At 41.2% G+C, this 23,806-nt stretch overlaps 1 protein-coding gene across 3 annotated transcripts in view; it reads left to right on the top strand.

The window, feature by feature from the left end:
* Positions 1-408: 408 nt before the first annotated feature.
* The window catches only part of DOCK10 (dedicator of cytokinesis 10), a 218,944-nt gene continuing 195,546 nt past the window's right edge, over positions 409-23,806 (top strand). For all 3 annotated transcript variants that reach the window (XM_080670696.1, XM_080670695.1, XM_080670694.1), the window contains exon 1: positions 409-645. In XM_080670696.1, the coding sequence (XP_080526822.1) occupies positions 523-645 (123 nt within the window). In that variant the 5' untranslated portion in view covers positions 409-522. The remainder of the gene's footprint in view (positions 646-23,806) is intronic.

The raw sequence follows: 23,806 nt of genomic DNA, 5'->3' as shown, positions 1-23,806 counted from the left end.
CGCCCATTCGCCAGCCCCGGAAAGCAGGGGTCAAATCAGTAAAAGTGGCCAGAGCTCCACTGTGAGAAGCATCCCAATGGGGACCAGGGCCCTGGGCTGGCCCCTCCCGGAGCCCCACGGCGGCCGCTCCAGGCCCTCCCCGTCGTCCGTCGTCCCTAACGTGGCGGGGACAGCCCCGGCCGGCCAGCTGAGTCTGCGGGGAGCGTGGGCTGCAGCCGCCCCACGCGCGCCCCGCGCCTCTCGCGGCAAAGGCGCCGCCGCCAGGCCGGGGCCGCTAGCCCAGTTGGCCGTGCGCGCCGGGAGGAGCGCAGAGTTTGGAAAGTCGTCGAGAAGCTTCTGCGGAGAGAAGGGGGTGGGGAGTGGGGTTGCAGGAGAGAAAAACCCGCCTCTAGCGAGTTCAGCGAGGAAGAGGGGGGGAAAGGCGCCGAGTTCCGCTTCCTGAACGGCTGTGGGGAGAGGAGGTTGGCGCTGGGAAGGCCGGCGGGACGCGCGCTCCGGCCGCAGCGGATCGGTGCGTCGGCGATGGCTGTCGAGCGGACCCGCAGGTTCACACGGAGCCTGCTGAGACCCGGGCAGGCGGCCGAGCTCAGGCACAGCGCCGCGTCCGCCGCCGCCGTGGCCGTCAGCACTCGGCAGCAGCAGCGGGTGAGTGCGGCGCGTCCTCCGCGCCTCCCCGCGCGCCCCGGGTGGCCAGGGACCCCGAGCCGGGCCTCCCCAGCACCCAGCGCGCCCTGTCTCCGCCGCTCCTCGCTCTCCTCCCCCGCACGCCCTCCCGCGCCGCCTCTGCTCTCTCGCGTCCCCGGAGCCACCTCTGCGAGGCAGTGCCACCGACGCGTGAGAACAGGGCGCTTTGGGGGACCTGGGACCTTCGGAGGAGCAGCCGCACAGGCAGCAGAAGCGCAGCGTGGGAGAGGATGTGTCTGGGTGTGAGGCGGTGGGGAGGTGGCGGGACTGCATCGCGGGGGCGATAGGTTGTGGGTGCCGGGGACCCAAGGAGTGGGGCAATCTACTGGACCGAACCTCTCGGTCCACAGCTCTGCGCATCCCCCCCTCAGCCCAGGGACTGGTGCGCAGGGAAGGGAGGTGGTAGTCGGAGGTCCTCACTGGGGCCAAAGCTGGGAGCCCCCTGTCAATGCAATCCGGGACATAAATGTATTTCGCATCGCCCACCCTCTACGGGGGGCGGGGGAGGGAACACGCAGACCACTTTCTACGACTCCAGAAAGGGCAAGGCGAACACGCTGGAGGAGACGTGGGTTAAATAGCCAATGGTTTCTGGTATTTTTCTAAAATGTTCGCGGGGCTCTCCCGCCAAGATCGCTTTACTGGTTACTTCCTCATTGAAAAGCCTTCTAAATGCTGGGTGATTTCCGCGGGAAATCCTGGGGCAGAAGCCAGCCGTTCTCGCCTGATGCGGAAATCATATCCGTCCCTCTTCAGATGTTCATAAATTCCAGTAGGTGTCACACTCTGGGCTGGAAGTGTCAGGAGAAAAATAAATAAATAAATAAATCAACCCCGGTGGGAAAGGGAAGCCAGAGGAAACAGCCTTACAGCAAGACCTGGGCTCAACAGCCGCACCGCCCTCTTGGCTTGCCTTTGCTGGACCGGAATCCCATGTGGTGGGTTGCATTTTCCTTTTTGCCAGGAAATATCATTAGGAATTAAACGGCTTCTTTTAAGAGTGTCAAAGAAAGTGTTACTCTTGCCAGTCACCCATCAGGAGGGAGCCAAGAGCTGCCCAGAGCCAGTTCCCACAGCCAGGACTTTTCTCTCAAGCCAGAGTTCAGAAAGTTGAACAGAACGGAAGCTAATTGCCTGGCAGAGGAAGGAGGCATTGGATGCCCATTCGGGCAGGGGTGGTTGTACTGTGAACCCACTGGGTGCCCAGGGTGCCTTCTCTTTCATTTACCATGGGTCGAAGCCTGCAGTTACTCAGAGGTGATTCAACTGTTAGCCTACCCTGTGGTGCTGATATCAGCGTGCACACTTTCAGGGCAGGAAGGATAAACTGGCTAAAAGAGCATTTGAAAGAAAAGGTTCAATTCAAGTAAAAGTAGAGATAATAAGAAAACCTCTAGGCATGCATGGAAAATAATCTTTAATTCTGAGTGATTATTCAGGAGGGTGGCTTTGTCATCCTCTGCCATTTGCTTTACAATAGCTTTATTTTGCAAATGATTCATTTTGCCAAATGTTAGTAATGATTTGATAGAGAAGTGCAGAGAAATAAGGAGCATTCGATTAGAATAAACAACTCTAAATTTTTTGTTTTTAAGTGGGTTTTCCTAGAGTGTTTTTCATGCTGGAATTTCTATAAAGAATATGTATCTTGCATACCTTTCTACACACACACACACACACACACACATTACTTTCTCCAAATTCATGTCACCTTTGAAATCCTAGGGTATCTTGTCAAAATGAATAAGCTCAAGGTCTTAAAATGAGTAGTGGGGGGTGATTCACCAACAAAGGTGTCCCTGCCTCCCTCCCCTCACTTCAGCACCTTGGCCAACACTCCTGAACTAGTTTTTGCCAAGACATGTCATAGGATCTTACATATCTAGTCAGGCACTATTGGCAGTGATTTTGGCCGCTTGGTCTTTGCTTTCCATGCTTTCCAGTGATGAGTTTTCTGAGTTGGCACCCAAACTCGGTGGGATTCTGTATGGCAGCTCATCCCTTATGAACCTAAAGCCTTGTAATTGAACTGCACAGTGGAGGCTGATCTTGGCTTAAGTTGAGCCAATCCCTTAAGACTATGTTTGTTACTTCAAATCCTCAAATCCTGATTATCAAGGGAGAAAATGAATAGGATGGGGGAAGAAGATTATGGGTAGCCCACTTCTGTAGAGGCAAGAACTGCTTGATTGGAACAGCTGTCATCTATTGAAAACTATTTGAGAGATACTAGAAAGTTGTGCTGAAAAAAACTGTGTCACTGCTAGATTCATAGCGTCCTTCCTGAAATGTCTGTTTAGGGACTGAAATGCTCCAAAGGTTACAGAGATATTGTTGTAGGGTTAGGACTTTACTTTATCCAATAAGAATGGTTGAGAATGGCATACATCCCGATGTCTATATTATGTCTATATATATCTGTAACACAGCCCTGCACATAGACATACAGGACAGGAAAGCTTCAAAATGTGTATGGGTTATGGAGAGCAGAGGGCAAAGGATGCTGAGTGAGATCACTGAGGGAGCCAACGTAGGGCAGTTGCTGAGGAAAGCTGAGGGAGATACCAAAGCAAATTTGATTTCAGTTTTAAGCCAAGACACTGCATGAGGCTTCTATGCAGGAGACTCACCTTGTTTTGCTTCCCTCTTCAATAACAATTACAAAGAGATACCTGTACTGCCATGTTCAATGCAGCATTTTTACAATAGTCAAGATATGGAAACAACCTAAATGTGTGTTGAGGGATGAATGGATAAAGAAATATATATATATATATATATATATATATATATATATATATATATATATAGAGAGAGAGAGAGAGAGAGAGAGAGAATATGATTCAACTTTTAAAAAGAAGGAAATCCTGCCAATTACAACAATGTGGATGAGCTTGGAGGACATGGTAAGTGAAGTAAGTCAGACAAATACTGCATGAACCCACTTATATATGGAATATACAATGTTAAAACTCAGGGAAGCAAAGAGTGATTGCTGGGATGGGATCCGGGGGAGGGGTGGTGAGAGTAAGGGAGAAATGAAGAGATGTTGGCTAAAGCATACAAACTTCCAGTTATGCAAGACAGATGACTTCTGGAGATCCAGTGTATGGCATGGTGACAATACTCAACTATACTGCTTTGTATATTTGAAGTTTCTAAGAGGATTTAACTTTTTTAAAATATATTTTTATTGATTTCAGAGAGGAAGGGAGAGAGAGAAAGAAACATCAATGGTGAAAGAGAATCATCTGCATGCCCCCTACTGGGGATCGAGCCTGCTATCCAGGCAGATGCTCTGACTGGGAATCAAACCAGTGACCTCTTGGTTCCTGAGTCAACACTCAACCTCTGAGCCACATTCAGCTGGGCTGAAATTTCTAAGAGGATCTATCTTTAATTAAATCGTCTCAACACACAGTGGTAACTATGTACAAGTCATGGATAAGCTCTTCAACTTGACTATGATGTTTTTTTCACAATGTAACATATACCAAACCATCACATTATACACTTAAATATATATAATTCTTATATGTCAAAGATATCTTAATGAAGTTAAGAAGATAAAAGAAGAAATTATAATAATAAAGAACAATTATGGGAAAAAACCATACATTTTGAAAAGAGAAGTTTTCTCTATAGTTATCCAAAAGTTTTTTTATACAAAATAAGTGAATCATAATTCATGCAAAAGTCAATCTCAGGATCAAGTGAAGTTTAATTTGCTGACACTCTGTTCATGGTAGTTCCACAAAGTAAGCTTCTCTGGAGCAGAATTTCAGTTAGAAAATAATTAGAAACATTTCTCTCATGTTGGGACTTGAGTGTTTTATTACTTTGGGTGAATGTACATACCATGTTGGCCTCAAGTTGTAATGCCACGAATTAGAGATTTATTATTATTATTTTTGTTGGTAAGAAGCCCTTTTAAAATGTATGAAGTATATTTGTACTTTTGCACTAATTAGTTCATTTAGATGGCTTTCTACTAAATTTTATTAAGCTATAAACCTAGGATTTGTACACTTGTGTACATATGTATTATATTTGATAGAATTTTAAAAGAAAAATACTTTAAAGTATAGATTAGTCTTTGCTAACAAATTATATTTGTCTCTTTTTTAAGAACTAGAGATTTTTTAAAAAAAATATATGTTTATTGATTTTTAGAAAGAGAGCAAAAGACAGATATAGAGAAATAGAAACATCGATGAGAAAGAAATATCACCGATGCCTGCCTCCTGCACGCCCCCTACTGGGGATTGAGCCTGCAACCCTGGCATGTACCCTGACCGTGAATGGAACAGGTGACTCCTTGGTTCATGGGTCAATGCTCAATCACTTAGCCATACCAGCCGGACTAGAGTTTCATTCATAGAATGTGATTGGATGAGGCAGAGTAATGGGAAATTTGGAGTAACAGAGAGGGTGAGAGCTAAGGAGGAGGTTGGTCAGATGAAGTAAAGGATGCCTAAGAAACAGTGAAGGTTCACCAATGATTTGGCCAGATTTTACCCAAAGCCTCTTGTGTGTTTCCTAAATCAGAACATACCACTTTATTTTCATTCATTCTTTAACACATGTAAGGCATTTACTTTGTTATGACACAAAAATTCCTCTGCAACTCATTTGTGAGTTCTATCTAACTTTATTAACTTTTAAGAAACATCCTGCCAGAAATGACTGTACTTAACCAGCATGTTCTGTCCCTCCATACCCACCCAGAGAGGGTTAGTGGTAAAGAGGGGATAGTATTGACTTTAGTGTAAGCACAAAAATCCATACCTCTGCTTTGATTTGATGTTTCGTCACTTCCTCTGTTCCCCAATGATACAAAATTTGTTTGATATTTTAAGGAGCTTTGAATAAAAAGCAGAACCTTCAACAGACCAAAGATCTTTGGTAGAGAAGTAATGACATAAAACATGTTTACAAGACCAGGAGGAATTCCTAGAAGGAAGAATTTCCTCTCCTCTTAACTTTGTGATATTTGAATAGTTGAGAGTAGGAGGTTTTGCTTTTTTTTAAGTGAGTGGGAAATTCTAGATGTTAACAAAAAGTCATGCTGGGGTTAAGAGCTAGTGAAAAGATGCAAAAAGTGAATTGAATAAAAATGAAACACTTGTTTTACTGTCCATGTCTAGAGGTAAAAGCCCTATGCAAAGTAAAGGCCTGCTTGTTTGGCACTCACAGCTGTCTTTCGTTGTTTTGTTTTGGACAGGGCTTTTCATAACAGGAGTATTTACACTTTGGCAGAAATCACACACTTGAGCAGAAATCACACTTTTATGTTTTGACGTGAGGAAAGTCCCTTGCCTGGTGAAGAAGTCAACATGGACTTAGTAGACAAGATCAAAGTTGAATATTATTGATTGTACCAACTAATGTTTTTGAGTTCTCAAAGGCATTGCAGAAACAACTGTAAAAAGAAAATTTCTAGGTGGGTCCAAAAACTGAAAGAATGAGTACACCTGTATGGTGTTTGGCTGTCTTTTTCTTCACCATTTTCTTTAAGGCCTAGCATAAGAAAAGAGTAGTAATCAATGTATTGTGATAAACCATTTCTTGAGAACCTACAGAGTGCCCAATATAGTAGTAAGTATTTTATTTAAGATTCAGAGCAATCTTATGAGGAATAATGTTACAAATTACAGGGGAGATCATTGAGAGACATAGGGTTAAATACCTTGCTCTAAGTGAAGTGACTGATGTGTGATATCTTCCGTAACCTGAATAGTAACTAGCAAAGGGTTACCTTCTGTTTCTGTAGTGGTTTCCAACAGCATCTCTAAATTGGAAGACATGAGGATTTGATTTTGGTTGATGTGGCCTTTGGATCAATAGCTCTACCAAAGGAACAATAACTGTTGCCCCATTGGTATTTTAGAGTACCTATTAGCATTCACTTCAATGTTCTTCTGAGATTAGAAGTCACAGCATAGTCTATTCCAGTTACCAGTAATAATAACAAATATTCCCAAGGCAACTGGGAGCTCAGTTGTCAAGTCCTTAAAATATTAGCTTACTCAGCCATCTATCTGGCAAAACCATAAGCAAACTCTGAAAGAGGGTGGAGTTAATTCTTCTCAAGTCCACTTCTGTTCTAGGACTAGCTCCCTCTTCATGCTCAGTCACTTCACCCCACTCCCACAAGCGCCTGAAAATTGTCCATGCATTGTGTGTCCTTGGGCACATATTTCCATTGTGAAATGGGTTGTGTTGGAATCCTTTACTCACATGTTATCGTATTCAAAGGAGTGATTCTAAGTGTTTTACAAAGATAGATGTAAGACAGCAACAACAAAAATGTAGTGAATAAGAGGGTAAAAAGCAATATTATGGACAACAAAAAGCAATATTAGGAAAGTTAGATGTAGTCAGGAGAAGTTAAATGGAGAAGGATCAGTAAATAAAATACATGTGTTAAGTCCTATAGTCTTGCTAAAGGTGCTTCCTAGTGGTCAAGTCAAACAGGAAAACATGATCATCCATGAGACTGAGAGGTTCATGAGGTAAAAGAAAATAATTCGCCGTAGACATGATTAATTTTAACTTGTACTGAGACTCATGAGACGAGAGAAAATTTTCTGTGATTTTTCATAAAGGGCAGCATGATGCAGAGATACACCCTATCACTCAGAGTGTTCTGTGGGCCAGCAGCATTGACATCACATGGAAGCTTGTTAGAAATGCAGAATCCAAGCTCCCCTGTGGACCTATTAGACCAGAATGTGCATTTTAACAAGATCCTCTGGTGATTCCTAAGCACAGTAAAATTTGAGAAACACAAAAATAAGCTACATCAGCCATTTTTGGCAGTATATTGTCAGGAAGGGGGATTGTATGAGGGTCCAGTACAATGTGGTTTATTCTGCAATTCTTTGAAAGAGTCCCTTGAGGCAAAGATAACACTCAGACCAACTAAGAATGAAAATAGGGTTGATTCTTTGAGAAGTAACTTTAGGGAAGTCCCTTTTATTTTGCATTATATTTTCTGCTTCATCTAACACCTTAATTGTAGTGTGAACTTAGGTTTAGCTTCTAGTTTAAGAAAAAAATTCCATAACGTACAGGAAATTGTTGCAATCTGAATATGCAGAAGGTCTCACCCTGGGTTACAGTCCTAAAGATGTGTTGCAGTGTGTGGTAGGTGTTACCCCTCTTACCAATGAATTTTAAAGCAGAATCTTGCTAACTAATGAAGATTCTTATTGCTTTATAAGACTTACGTTGCTATCTTAATGAAAATAATTGGTTATATCAGAAAATCTGATTGCTAGAATCATAAAGTCATGAAAATGTTTCTTTTCTCTTATACTCACTGAGCCTCAGAGAATAAATGAGTTCTGTTGTTCACATTTGAATGTCCTAAGGATGGCATTCCATGGAGTTAAAGACATTGGTTTGCCCATAGGCTGTAATGTGGTACAGGGTCCTTTGACTGACTGTCCTGCACCCCTATCTTGGGGTGCTCTTTCCTCTTCTTAACTACCCGAGATCTGAAGTGTTCTCTTGTACTTTGAACAATTTGGCCATTTGGGAGTTTAATGAATGGGAGCTGGTACGGGAAGTGTCCAAGCCTGTGAGTCTGGAGAACAGAATTCCAACCATCACCTGTGATGCTTTTCTAAGTCAATTCTCTTTTTGGAGTCTCAGATTCCTGATCTGTAAAATTAGGGGATTCGATGATTGGGCTCTTGCATTGACCATTTCTCTGCCCGAGTTCTCACGGCCTCTTCCTCTGATCCTTCAGGTTCTCCAATGTTACCTTATCAGGAAAGTCATCCTGAATCACCATATTAAAGTATTTTCCTCAGCCTCTCTCTGCTGCTGCCTTCTCTTTTCCATTCTCCTGCTTCGTTTTCCTTAGACTTCTGATCACTACCTCAGTTGATATTTTTATTTAATTAACTTCTTGTTTTTCTTTTTCAACCTTCTTGCCTTCAATGTAAGTGCAACTGAGAGCAGGGAACTTGTGTCTGTCACTGCTTTTGTACTGTATTTACTACAAGGAAATGAGGTGGAGACGTCTTCCTTCTCACTGAGATGAGGTGCTTAAGGAAAGTCAGGAAAGAGTGGGCTGGATGCACAGGCATCAGTGAGACATCACAGAGGAATTATGACTTAAAAATTTCCAGGCTGTCAGTATCTACTAATGCTGCTCCTTGAGTCATCTTCATCCTTTACTTGGCACGTGGTAGAAATGCAATCATACAGAAAGGCATTGAGCACTTCCTCTGTGCCAGGTGTTTTACTTGTACAATCTCTTTTGATTCTCATGACAACCCTATGGCAAAGGAGTTTTATTTATATTTTTTAGATGAAGAAAGAGATACTCAGAAATCAGGAACTTACCCCAGATCAAATGATGAGTGAGTGATGCATCCAGGAGTCACATGCAGGCAGTCTGTGTTCTTCAGGACCACCCAGTGCTGCTGGCCAGTTCCACCAGGCAGGCAGGCAGGCAGGTCTCATTAAACATGCAGTTAGCATCCATGTGAGAGAGCAAGGAGGAAAAGGGAACCTTAGAGTGCTAGCCATAGGAAGTGATTTCTAAAAGAAGTTTCTTAATGAGAGAATAACTGTGACTACTACTTTTGCTCTGCTTACCAATCTTTCATTTATGACATCTCAGCAACACGTGATATCGAGAGAGGCACCGACTTTGGAATCGATGACAGTGCTCAGTCACTTCCCAAGGACAGGACTGGCACAGAGAAGGTTAGGCTTCACAAACAAAGCCTTCTTTAACTCTGAAAAGGCAGCCTTTGATTCTCCTCTTTCTAGAGAAATGCACTTCTGGCACCATGAGCATGGAGTAGTTGGGTTGCAGCATTATATCTGCTGCATTGTCTTTTGTAGTCTTGATTTTAGTGTTCATGTTTACAAATGTGGGGGTTTTTCCCCCCATGAAGTGAGATTTGCGTGCCTCTTATCTTTCACAAAAGTGTCAGTGGGCTGGGGCTGGAAAGAAATGCTTGTGGTTGCTGGACTTGATGTGGTGACCTACATTAAATGATGTAGAAATAACAAAGTGTGATGAATGTGACTGAGTTAGTAGCAACGGAGAAAAACACTTGCTCTTAAAAACATTAATATTTGTCAATTGGATTGAAGTGGAAATGTCTGCCTCTGAGAATAGAAGAATTAATGGGTCCAAATCATCAAAAGTTCCTTTAATTGTGCTGCTAAATGTGAAAATAGTCAGTTTCTGTAATTCATTTTCAGCACACTTCCTCTCCTGACATGTAGAATTTGGGATGCTTGGCAGCTTATTAATTTTAGTTAAACGCCAAAATGGCAGAGTTTAAGACTAGATCTGGTGGGGGTGTGAGGGTGTCTGTTTAAAAAGAAGACACCATTTATGATCAGTACAATGAGCTTTTCTTCATATCATTATTTTAGTAATTACCAATTTAAGTGACTAATTATGGCTGTCAAAATGACCAATGACTTTTGGCCTTTCAAATCACACATTCCAAAAGAGAGCATGGGCATGAACATTCGACTTGGCAAACAAGAAAACAAAAAACTTAACAAAATTCACCATTCAATGAAATATGGCACTGCTTTTTTGGACACTCACTGTTTATTTGCTTAGCTCTTAAAAGTCCCTTTGTCACAGCTCTTTAGAATGAGAAAGTGGAAATTGACTATAGCTGAATAATCTTCACAAAAATGAAAGTGATGTTGGAACTCGGTAATGTTTTTGAGAAGAATATTCAAATATGGAGAACTAACATTTAAAGTAATTTACTTTTCATATTTTTATACTTATTTAAAAATCAGACATTTATTCAAAAATGGGTTTTATTGTAAAAGGGAAAGTATTCCAGGTTACTTTCAAGTATATCTATACACAAAGCTATATATTTTTTTCTGTATGTGTCACTAATACTAATAAAATTTATTGTCATACCAAAATGCACACATACGGTTCTTTCAGGAACTTTCTGAATGCTAACAGTCAAGGTTCATTCATTACCTTCAGTGTTTTGATGCCAAAGTCATTATGTGGCTGTTAGCCAATCAACTAAGAAAAATGTATTTTTTGTCATTAAGAAGCAGTGTTTTCCAGGCTGTGTAACCTTGGCCAAGTCTTTTTTGGGTTTTACTTCCTCATCTTTCAAACAAGACGGTTGGACAATAAGATATTTTAAGATGCTTTAGTCCTAAAAATCTAGTCAATTCTTATTCTTTTTTAAGAGGTTTTCATAGAAGATTAATTTTTTTAAAAAATGTAATAACACCATTGTTGGTTAAGATATCTGATTTTAGCAACTGGAAGAATTAGTCCAAATGATCTACAACCATATTTGTATTTCAGCGATGAAAATGGTTGCATAAAGTGGTCTTTTGAGGATGTAATCAGAGGAATGACTGTTTATACCTGATGAAGGGGCTAGTTGCATGAGAACTGGCCATAGGGCAGCCAACAGGGATGAAGGTGGGCAAAGCAGGTTCTTCAGACCTGGTGCAGGCTTGCAGGCAAGCATGCAATCTCACTTCCTTCTTTCTGTTCCTGGAGAGAATGGTAAGGCCCATCTGCTTTAGAGAGTGAGCTGTCCAGTTCCCATGCCCACCCTTTGTCCTTGCAGCTCTCTGGCGTAATGTCTGTGCCAAGGGCCTCTCAGCAGCCACATGACTGGAACACAGGCCAGTGCAGGGAGAGGTTGAACTGTCCTCCAAGCTTCAGGCCTCCTCCCTGCCATGAAAAAGCAGCAAGAACTGCTCTTTTTTTCTAGTTCTTTGTCTCTGTTTTTGGTGGTTACCTCTATCACCTCCTTCTCACACCCGCAAAAGGTCCCTGACAGTGTGATTTCAGAGGTGTTGGAGAGACAGCAGAGTCTTCCTTCCCAGATTGGTCTCCTAGAAAGCTGATCACTAAGGAGGTCTGGGGCATTTCATTCAGTAGTTAGAAATTAACCTTAGTCCCCGCCAGTTTGGCTCAGAGCGTTGGCCTGTGGACTGAAGGCTCCCGGGTTCAATTTCTGTCAAGGGCACAGGCCTCGGTTGCGGGTGTGTGAGGGAGGCAACCAATCAATGTGTCTCTCTCACATTGATGTTTCTCTCTCTGTGTCTCTCCCACTTCCTTCCACAAGCTCTGAAAATCAATGAAAAAAATGTCCTCAGTGAGGATTAACAAAAATGGAAAGAAAAGAAAAGAAGAGAAGAGAAAAGAAAAGAAAAGAAAAGAAAAGAAGAGGAAAGGGAAGGGAAGGGAAGGGAAGGGAAGGGAAGGGAAGGGAAGGGAAGGGAAGGGAAGGGAAGGGAAGGGAAGGGAAGGGAAGGGAAGGGAAAGGAAGGGAAGGGAAGAAGAGAAATTAACCTTAAATACACTAAGTGGCTGTTGACTTAAGTTCACCACAAAATGTAAATCCATTCCCCAGCAGGTGTTCCTTGAAAAGATCCCTGACCCAGTAGGATAAAAGGAAATAGAAATGGGAGACTAGAGGCACCAGAGATAACTTTTCATGATTTTGCTGATTTCTATAGCTTGTCTGATCTCTGGCATACCTCCCCATGGTTTTCATGACACTTGTCCCTGATACCTGCAGGACCAGGAGGATGAAGTATGGTTTTTGTCCTCACATTTCCAATACTCTGAGGGTAGTCAAGGATAGTCACTGTGGTTATTGTTTCCATACTCCCAAGGCATAAAAATATCTGGCACATAGTAGGTGTTTACTAAATGCTTATTAAATGCAAGAAGGAATGTCACCCTTGGAGATGACAAAAGTACAGGTTAGGCAAAAGGAAATCTAAGTGCCTGATTTGAGTTAAACAAATTCTTAAGTATGTTTGAGAAGAATTACTTTGGTGATGAAGTACCAGCATGTAGTATCTGCTAAGTAGTCACAAATTGAATTGAAGTAAAATGAATGAAATTGAGTTCAGAAGGCTACTCAAAGATTAAAAAATTAAATGTTGATTGGCATGAATGCCTACTTTTGAGTAAATAAGAGTCTGCCAAAGAGGCGTTATCATTATTCCAACACCAGCTCCTTACCTTGGGGACTCCTTGGTGGCACACACAGGCCTCACTGTCTGGCTGGGGATATCTTTGTCATTCCCACTGATGTTGTTCAAAGTCATGAGGCTGCAGCAGAATAAAACTCTGAGCGGGGTGCAGAAAATGATTGCTTAAAACTCAGGAAATGTGGGTGACAGTGTTTTGACAGCAACAGTCCGTTCCTAGTCCCATGATGGAGAGTGGTTTATATTTTCAAGGAAACTCTTAATAAATCACCAGAACTATATGATTTTATCAGTGAATGTGAGGGCTATTTTAGTTGTTAAAACCTCAGCTCCTTTTTCTTAAGTCAGGGAGTTTTCCTGACACTGTTTTAGAGTATTGTAATAACTATGCCCTGTGTTGTTGTTTTTAAATTTTGATTTCCATTGAATAGTTTCTCTTTACATTTGTACTTTTTAAACTTCTGTTGCTTTTTATTAAATTAATAACTCAAAATATAGAAAATAATGAAGAAAAACACCAATGATCACCCATAACCTACCACTCACTGGTAACAACTTTTGGTATGTTTATTTGCAACATTTGTTTGTTCATAAAAATATTCTTTGAGACACACTTAAGCTAATATTAAAATTATATTTAATTTTAATGTGTTAAGTGACTTAAGCTAAATTTTGGCCAGGAATTATTTCTTCTGGATCTTATGTATACCAACTCCACTTGAAATGTATGTGGGGAATAAGAAAAAATAAACTGTGCTACATTTCTTGGCATCCTATAATCATAAACATTTAGACCTAAAGGAAAATTTAGTCTGAAGCAGATAAGGAAAGAGTCACAGAGAGGTTTAAGTGGATATGGTCAAGGTCACAGAGCAAGACCATGGGTCATCTTGAACCCAATACCTTTTTTCCTTCAGCCCAGCTCACCGTTGCAGTCATAAGTATAATTTATTATCAGAAAATAAAAGTCTAGAATTTACATTTCTATGAGGCTCTCCAATAAAAGTGAATAAACCTTAAAATCAACAGATATACATACATTTATAAACCTGAGTGTACATGCAAGGTTTAATTCTTGAGCATGTGAGGTTAGTATCAGCTGCTGTTTGCTGCCCCTGTGACCTGTGTGTGTCTCTGGTTCTGTGAGTGCAGGTGAGGGGGCGGCTGTTCCCTTGGACTTGGGTCAGTCCTGTAAACTGACATGATACCTTTTGTCACCACCTCTAGTGATCTGAATGATGGCATGTGATTTATCAGTGCCCTAGAAAGTGATCACAATTTGTCTAAGTCTGGGCCTCTGCAACTTTGTAGATACAAACACAGTCACTAGATTTCTATTGCTGCCATGAAAAATAAAAGTATTACAACTTTAGTGGATTAAGCAACACAGCTCTGTTATCCCTTCTTAGTGTAGGTGAGGAGTTCCCGAGGGGTCTTGTTAGGCTAAAATCGAGGTGTTGCAGGGTCACATCTCTATTTGCAGGCTTGAGGGGAAAAACTGTTTTCTGCTCATCTGGGTTGTTGGCCAGAATATGTTTCCCATGAATGGGGCCAAGTTTCCTGTTTCCTTGCTGGATGTAAACTGAGGGCCATTCCAGTTTCTAGAGGGCACCTCATTCCTCAACATGGCCCCCTTCTCCATCCTCATAGCCAGCAATGGTGAGTCAAGTCTTTCACAGGTTCATCTCTCTAATTCATTCTTCTGCCTTCCTCTTTCACTGTTCCTCAAGTGATGACATTAAGCCAACTGGATAATCTCTCCATCTCAGATTCTTAATCTTAGTCACATTTGCAAAGTCCCCTTTTCCATGAAAGGTAGTATATCCCTAGCTTCTAGGGATTGGGATCTGGACAACTTTGGTGAACCTACCAAAAACACAGTTGGATGGATTATTAAAAGGGACAAACTCTTCCTAAGCACTGTTTTCTTATCCTGATATTAAGCGGATGAAGCAATCTTTTATTGAAGACCAGAGTTCAGTTCCAAAGCCTGACCCTTTCTGTTTGTGTAGCTTTGATCCAAATTAACAAACCTTAGTTTTTCTTTTGGTAAAATAAGGATGCCCAAAATTCTCATGAGGATCAAATGATAACATTCCTAAGAGTGTTTTAAGCTACATTCATGTTCATTGTCGACATCCAGCCAAGGAGAAAGTCACCTTTTGTTTCTGTGTCCCTGTGGAATGAATACAACTGTGACTCAGGAGACCATAGACTATCACCAAAGGGGACGGTTGTTGAACCTGCTCTGAGCATTCAGGGGAATCTGTCTGACATCTGTTTAGGGCCTCATCTCTGACCAGGTCTCGTCATTTTGTTTATATGAGGATAGCTTAGATCCATGGTTAGGTAGATCTCACTCCTTCCACTCTGGATAATTTTTCCATATTTTCTCTAGTATCTAGTGAGCCTGGTGGGTGGGACCACATACTCTGTGTGTCAGAGTCAGACAAGTCTACAATTTATGTACAACAATGCAATGACCATTACTCAGAAAGACGGGTTGAAACTTCTATCTTTCATCATGTAACCTAATAGTTAAATGAATCATTTAACATGGGCAGTTTTATTCAAAATGGCATATAGATTCATCAGTAGGCAGCGACTCAGTGCATTTTGGTCCTAGAAGAATGGATCAAGTATTCCTCAATATATTTTCAGTTCATGGCACACCTTGAGGGAAAATGAACCACTCCATGTTGGGGTTCACCAGAGATCAAGCCTTACACTTTCTTCTCTCTGCCTTCCCTGAAACCACCTTCCCACCTGATCCATCCTCTCCCACAGGTTCAGCTCTCCCTGTGCACTGATGCTTCCAATACTGCCTGGACTTTGCACTCTGATTCTGAGCTCTGGCCATGGGTGTCTTCATCCTAGAGTCCCTCCATTACTTCAAACTCAACAGAATCCATACCTAACACAGTTTCTTGCCTCATAAAATCTCATTTTCTTTTTTCCTGAGTTTTATATTTGAGTTGGTCCAGTTAATCTCAAACTGAAACCATGTTTAATTTTTTCCACTTCCTGCCAGCCCACATCATATCATGTGCCAAGTGCTGGCAATCCTAACCCCTAAATATTTTAAACATCTCCCTGAACTTAATGATCTAGTTAAATATTTAGCTCATGATTTATTCTTGATTGTCTTTTGCAATGTCTTTGAGGTTCTTTTCCAGCCTTCTAACTAGTCACCTTTCTGTCTCGGGTGTCCACCACTTTCCACACTTAACCTCCATTATCTTATGAGCACAGTTTGGATCAAGGTGCATCTCTTACTGAGTGTTGCTGATACCCTTATTACTGCCCCAAGACATGAAATCTCATCTGGATCCAATCTACCTTTCCCACCTCCCTTTCTAATAGGTTCTTCTTCAACTTTCTCCACTCAACTACAGCCACTCAAGGTCCTGGGCATTTCCTAAGTGTGCCATGCACTCTGATGTTGCCAGCTGCTCGGACTACTCTTTCTTGCTCTTCTTGATCATTTCCTACTTGCCTTTCAAGACCTAACTCACTTTTTCCTTCACCTATCACCTTCCCAGAGTCCATAGGCAGACTGTTGCTTTCTCTCCTGCATTTCTGTAGCACTTCTTAAATATGTCAGTTACTTTTGGTGGTTGTTATTTAGTTAGTGTCTCACCCCACCAGACAGTCAAAGAGTTTTAATATAATAAACGATTCTTGGTTAGATGGATGGAGAAATGTGTGTACATATTTAAAGTTGTTTTAAATATTCTAACCCTTCCGTGTCATTTTGAAAGGGAAATGCATTGCAAACATCATACTATAAGAGGAACATTATGACATTATCTTTCTCTTCCTCACTTAGATGCTTTAAGTACTAGCTAGCCTTGGAAAAAAATAGCCCAGCATTCAGGTTCAATACTTTTTAAAAAAATAAAATAGTTTCTGGTTTTAAAAGACCCATTTTAATTATTACCTTTCAATGAGATGATGTGACTATAAGGAAAAATTGCATTTTAGGTCTGTGATTTCTTTCTTTTACTAAGTGCACACTCTATCATTGCTCGGTGGAATTTTTAGCTCCTGAACATTTCTACCATTTCTAATTTTTTTGGAGTTGTAGTGAGTTATAACTTGCGCATTAAATTTTCTATGAATTATCAGTTTACTGGGGGAAATATGAAGACATCAAATACCCCATTGCTCACATTAAAGATATTTGATGTAATGGTTTCTAACCCCAACCTTGCCCTGCTTCCCCGGCTCAAAGGCCCAGTGGCCACCTTTAAGCACCTGGCATGCAACATGCTCCTGTGAGCCAACGGCTTTTACTTATGTTAGGTCTTCTCCAGTCCAGAAAGCTCCTTTCACCTTCCTTCCTCAGCTCTTTCTCACTCATCATTTCCTCAAGGCATCCTTCCCTAATCTCTTAGTCCAACGCCTAGTAAACTCGAATTACACTGGGTACCCATAGCTTGTGGCAAATATTGGTTTTCTCTTCTTGAATTATGATATATTTCATGGATGGAAAGAATATCTAGAATATATTTACTCTTTAAAGAATAAAAATGAAACTATTGTTTATGAAATGTCCATGAGCAATACTTTTGCAGATCTTAGTCTGCCTCTCCTCATCCTAAGCTCCTCCCTTCCCTGCAGAGAAGCATAAACAAAATGTGTCATCAGTCCCCTGCTTCGCTGTTTTCTTTTACTGTTTTTATTTTGAACAAAATTCAGATTTACAAAAGTTGTAAAAATAGTCTAAAGAAGTTCATATACCCTTCCTTTAGATTTCCCAGTATGAACATCTTATCACATGTGAAATTAAATATTCTCTCTCCCCTGGGTCTCTTTCTGTTTTTCTAACACATGCATACACACAATATTGTTTTTCTGAAACATTTGAAAGTAAATTCTATGGTGCCCTTTTACTTGAAAATATTTCAGGTATATATTGTAAAAAGCAATTATATTACATTATTTTACATACCTGTAATACAATTATCAAAATCAAGGAATTAACATGGGTAATAATAGTATCTCATCAATCCATAGACCTCAGTAAGATTTTACCAGTTGTCCCGTTTTTTGTGTGTGTGTGAGTGTGTTTTTTTTCTGGTCCCGGGATCCAAGGATTACATTACATTTAGATGTCACATCTGTTTAGTCTTCTTTTGCTGTTTTTGTTGTTTTGTTAATCATCACCCAAGGGTATTTTTTCCATTGATCTTTTTCTTAGAGAAAGTGGAAGGGAGAGGGTGAGACAGAGAGAGAGAAACATCGATGTCAGAGAGACACATCGACTGCTGCCAGGGTCAGAGATCGAGCCTGCAACCTAGATACATGCCCTTGACTGGATTCGAACTTGGGACCCTTCAGTTCTCAGGCTGACTTTCTATCCACTGAGCCAAATCAGGACTATTTAGTGTTCTTTAATATAAAACAGTTTCCTTCTTGACCTTTTGAAAAACACAACCATTGCTTTGTGGACTGGTACTCAGTCTGGTTTTAGACTGATGCACCCTCATGATTAGATCCAAACTCTGCTGTTTTGGACAGGCATGTCACAGAAGCCATGTGTTATCTTCAGTGCAGCCTGTTGGGGGACAGTTTGTCCTGTTACCGGTCACTTAATTATGATGGTGTCTACCAGGTTTATCTTCTGTAAAGTTACTAGGTACCTGCCTTAGCTCAGTCTAATATAACAAAATTCCACAGGCCAGGCAGATTAAACAACAAAGAATTATTGCACATAGTTATAGAAGTTGGGGTGTCCAGGATCAAGGCTCAGGCAGACCCAGTATCTGGGGAGAGCCCTCTTCCTTGTTTGCATCTTCTCATGGTACTGAGTTGAGAGAGAAGCAATCTCTCTGTGGTGTCTCCTATAAGGACATTAATCTCATCACTAGTGCTCCACCTTCATGACCTAATTATCTCCCAAAGGTCCCATCTTCAAATGCCATCACATTGGGAGTTAGGGTTTCAACATATGAAGTTTGGGCACCACAAGCATTTAGTTCTCAGCACTTCCCTCTATGACTAACAAGTTATTTGGGGCGAGATCCTCTGAGACCTCCCTTCTCATACTTTGCCTCTAAATGTAGCATCTGGAGATGATACTTTTTGAAAACAGTGATTACTATGAATGTACATTGTGGTTGTTTCCATTTTATTTCATTTTGTTTTTGCTACTGTTAATCTCCTGGTGCATAAATGCAGGGACTTAATCCAGGGCAGGCCTGTCTTCAACCTTAGCAGTACAGTAGCCCCCCTCATCTAAGGTTTTGCCTTCTGTGGTTTCAATTACTCACAGGTAACCTCGGTCCAACAATCTTAAATGGAAAATGCCAGAAATAATCAATTCATAAGTTTTAAATTCTGCACCATTCTGAGTAGCATGATGAAATCTCGCACTGTCCCACCCCTGTCCTGTCTGGAATGTGAATCATCTCTTTGTCCAGCATCTCCACACTGTATAGGCTACCCACATGCCAGTCACTTAGCAGACATCTCAGTCATCAGAGCGACTGAGGAAACAATCGTAAACGGGCATTCTGGGCGTGCGTCGGTCGGGCCATAGGTTGGGTGAGGAGGTGTTGGTTTCTGCTTAGCTTTCGTAGAATGGAAAATTGATGAAATAATGGTTTACTCGCTGTTTAACCAGCTGCCCAGCACTACTGTCAGCTTCTCTGATGGACACAGATGAACAAGACACTTATGGTCTCTGCCATATTGTTTGCTCACCATGAGGCAAAACTCTCCAAATCTTCACCTCCAGCAGACTCCCTTAACTTTTACCCAACTTCCCTCCAAGCGTAGTTCTGGAAAAAAAATGCTCATGGTTGTATCTTTGCAGATGTGCTTTAAAACCAATGAATATAAACAATACATTTCTCTGTCACATAAGCATTCCATCACATTTGTGGAGCTGTTTTCATAGACCTGCAAGAGGGATGTATGCATGTCTGAAACCCAAGATTCTTGGGAATCAATTTCATTTTCTTTACCAGGAGGAAATTCTCTTGTGTATATCAGAAATTCGATTTCTGAAGGTGGAGGTTATCCTAAATGGTAGTAAGTATTGTTTCATTCATCTCAGGTTGAGATACAACACATTTTTTATAAAATCACACCATTTCACGATTGCCATTAACTTGACAAACTCCCTTACAATCTTAAAATAGTTACCTCTACTCAGAGGATAGAAACCCCCCAGAATACATCACAGTAATCATTGATACTTTTGTTCATCCAAATAACTTAATAAAGTGTGATTTTGGGTGAACAATCATAATAAATAAAATATAGGGGAAATTTGCTTTTAAAGTACGTGTCGCTGGGTTAAGTTGTTTGGCAGAAAGTACATCCTTTGCTTCATGATTAGCTCATTAGATCTCTAGAGCTTCACCAATGTGCTCACCATATTTCTTCTTGGTCTCTGCAATGACTCATCTGTTCTGCTCTGTAGAGTATATTGACAGCAGATGAACATAAATGTGTCTTATTCTCAAGAAAATGCCCAGGACATATAGTCACAATTGTTATGACTGCCCTTTTAAAACTGTTACATGCTCTAATATTGATTTCAAGTCTATTCACTTAGAAATCATTAGTAAGGTGAGTGTTCTGGAATAGAAATACAACATTAAACTTCGGCAGTTTCAAATTATGAGAAGCCGTGGAGGTAAGTGCTCTGTCTTACCCAGCAGGATAGCTGTGGGTGTGCTGAGTCTCTGTGTCTGACTCTGAGCTAGATTCATAAGGAATTAGGGCATAAGAACAACATATGGTCCCCAGATAAGCTTGTAATTGACACCGTGTCTTCAGGGCTCCAGCTTGTGGGTTTAGCTTTGTCAATTGGTCACATAGCTCGACAGAAAGCATGGGAACTTGCCTGACTTATATTCATATTTTGGCTGCTGATCCTGAGCTTAATAATCATGAAATCAGTAGACCATGCTCTGAGAATGAGAACTGAACATTAAAAACTTTTCGTCTTTGTGTTCACCCTGACATTCCAGCCTGATACCTAAGCCAGAGCCAAGGGCTGGATTTGCCGAAGGAGCTTCCAGCGGTGAGAGAATAAACTGTCTGCTTCAGAGTGGAAGATGTGGTGTCAGAGAAATGTGGGCCTGGCCACTGTGCTTGACAGAAAATTGTAGGCATTGAACAGCTGGAACCAAATGGCAGAAGCCAACAGGGAGCAGATGCCAGGAGTATCAAAAATGGCAATAAAGAAGAAAACCAGGCAAGAGCATGGGGCACTGAAGTGGGATTGGCTTGAGGATTTGTATCTTAGCCAGGAAAGAAAAAACGAAACCATGCTCTCTTGAGCTTTGAAGTTGCCAACCCCCAAATTCACAGTTGTGTTCTGTATAGTTAACCATAAGAGTCTGTTTCAGATCTTGGAAACCCAGAGTCAGTATTAGTCGGGGAGTGTGGTATTTCTCCATATCTGTTCAGGAAGCAATCACATCATGTGGTCAGATTGACAGCCTTTCCTCTCTCGAAATCCCACGCGTAATAGCAGGGGTCCCGAGGATGTGGAGGGCTTCCCAGCACAGAACCTGATGAACAAAATGTTAGATGATCGGTCTCCAGTGGAGCCCAAACCAAAAGGTTGTTTTCTCTCTTACATATTCACCAAAGTGTTCTTGAACAATTCAAAAAGAAGGGTTTAGGGAAAGTACAGCCATTCAAAAACAGATTACTGCTAATTCATAACAGAGCTTTATATAGATTTACATGACCACTTGGAAAGGCCTAGAACTCCCCAATTGCTACAGCTTGTAGCCCTTCTGCAAAACCAGCTGAATACTCTATCTGAGGGGAGACTGAGGGTTAAGATGGGGTACACTTTGCTCATTTCATCCAGCCTCCTAATTCAGTCCTGTAAGGAATGGCAGCTCATGCCACACCAACCCTTGGGTCATGGCTTTTCTCCTTTTGCTGTTCAGAAACAGATGAGAATTTGAGCCCCCATGATTGACAGGATGTGCAGAATAGAGAAGGAAACTAAATACTTAAAAATAATACTTATGAAAATATTTTTTCATACTCTGTCCTTTTTTTTGGAAAGTGTATGAGTACTGTATTTGAAAAACAAGTTGTCATGTTAGTATAATATTCCTTGAAGCTCACATTTTTTTAAAATATATTTTATTGATTTTTTTACAGAGAGGAAGAGAGAGGGATAGAGAGTTAGAAACATCGATGAGAGAGAGACATCGATCAGCTGCCTCCTGCACACCCCCTACTGGGGATGTGCTCGCAACCCAGGTACATGCCCTTGACCAGAATCGAACCTGGGACCCTTCAGTCCGCAGACCGACGCTCTATCCACTGAGCCAAACCGGTTAGGGCTCACTTTTTGTTGTAGAAAATCGGTCTATCAGGAAACTGTGGGATAGCTCTAACCTTGGGGGCCAGGCCACCAGGACTGTGTGTCCATGTGACTCCAGCTAAGGAACTGACTGAAAGGCAAGGGATGGGGGCTGGCGACCAGAAGTCCTCTACTCTCTGTTGACAGGAATTAGGAAGAACAGATGCAGTTATAAATAGATTATAGCTCAAACCAGAATTATGTGGATAACTCAGTCAACACAAGGTTCTGCTTGATTCAATTTTCTATGTGATGTCATCAATGATTAACCTAAGTTTGTTAGTGGAGATCTGAAATGAGAGAGCCAGCTTAAACATATTCAGCAAGGCCAGCATTTATTTATTTATTTTTTTTATTTTTATTTATTTATTTTTTTTACTAGTTGGCATATCTCCAGTTACTGGCTTCTTTGGCTAGACAGTGTTATCCACATTTTGTCTTTTTTGACAAAGCAGAAAAAAAATCACTAAGAGGTGTTTAGATGTCTAAAAGGAAATGGACAAACTGGAGAAGTCTTCCTGCTGAATAGCTGAATAATTATCTTAGATGTTTTACCCGAATGGCATACCAGGTCAAACTGCTCAATCACTCAATCTCTCTCTCTCTCTCTCTCTCTCTCTCTCTCTCTCTCTCTCTCTCTCTCTCCAATATCATTTTATTTCTATTTCTCTTCATATAACATTCAATTCTTAGCTAAGACTGTGGCTAAGCTATCTTAAAAAAAAAAAAAGCTGGATGGATAATTCTGTCCTAAACTCACGAAATGCAGAGGAAAGGCCCAAAGCTGGGCCGAATCACCCGCTCACTCTTGTCATTTCCTAAAAATGATATTATTGAATAATATATTTGATTAGGAGATCCTTTCAAAAGCTTTTCTTGGTTTAATTTTAGTCATTCTAATTTGGGCTTGAGCTTGGAAAGTGAAAAATGTAAATAAGAAGATTTGCTATTTGGGAAAGAATGTACATTTAGATAACCCCACCTACTAGATTTTAAGTAAGATATTTGCCTCCTTACTCAAATCAAAGCATCATAATTTCTATTTTTTGTTTAAAGGATTTGAAAAAAAGTGCAAATTATAATATACTAGAGGCCCAGTGCATGACATTTGTGCACTGTAGGGGTGGGGGTCCCTCAGCCTGGCCTGTGCCCTCTAGCAGTCCGGGACCCCTTGGGGGATGTCCACCTGCTGGCTTAGTCCCACTCCCACTGCCTTGGAAGCTGGAGAGGCTCCTGCCACCACTGCTGCGCTCGCCAGCCCTGAGCCCGGCTTCTGGCTGAATGGCACTCCACCTGTGGGAGCGCACTGACCACCAGGGGGCAGCTCCTGCGTTGAGCATCTGCAGCCCTGGTGGTCAGTGCTCATCATAGTGACCAGTCGTTTGGCGATTCTGTTGATTTTTCATATTAAGGTTTTATTATATAGGATTATTTAAAATGACTTGTTATTAGCATAAGCTCTAGGAAGTTTTATATGTTGTAAAAGACCAGATGAAAACAGAAAATCTTGACATGTAGACCAACTATTTCATTTTTAGTTTTTACTTGCACACTTTATATAGAAAATGTCATAATAAGACATTTAGAAAACAAATTATAGACTAGTGACTAACCTCCTAACCATGTTTAAAGCCCCCTGACTCTAAGTGAAGCAGCATTGAGTGGTACCTAATGTTTTATGGCTTTAGAGTTTGAAAATTTAAGAAAATTTCAAATTAAGCCCATCTAATTTAAACCTCACACAAACTCTATGATGGGGAAACTGGAACTTAAAGAGTCTGAGTAAAATTTTTG

The sequence above is a fragment of the Plecotus auritus genome (assembly GCF_963455305.1).
Source record: "Plecotus auritus genome assembly, chromosome: 5".
NCBI lineage: Eukaryota > Metazoa > Chordata > Mammalia > Chiroptera > Vespertilionidae > Plecotus > Plecotus auritus.
Note: the sequence above shows the minus strand (reverse complement) of the source record. Positions and strands in the feature narration are given on the sequence as shown.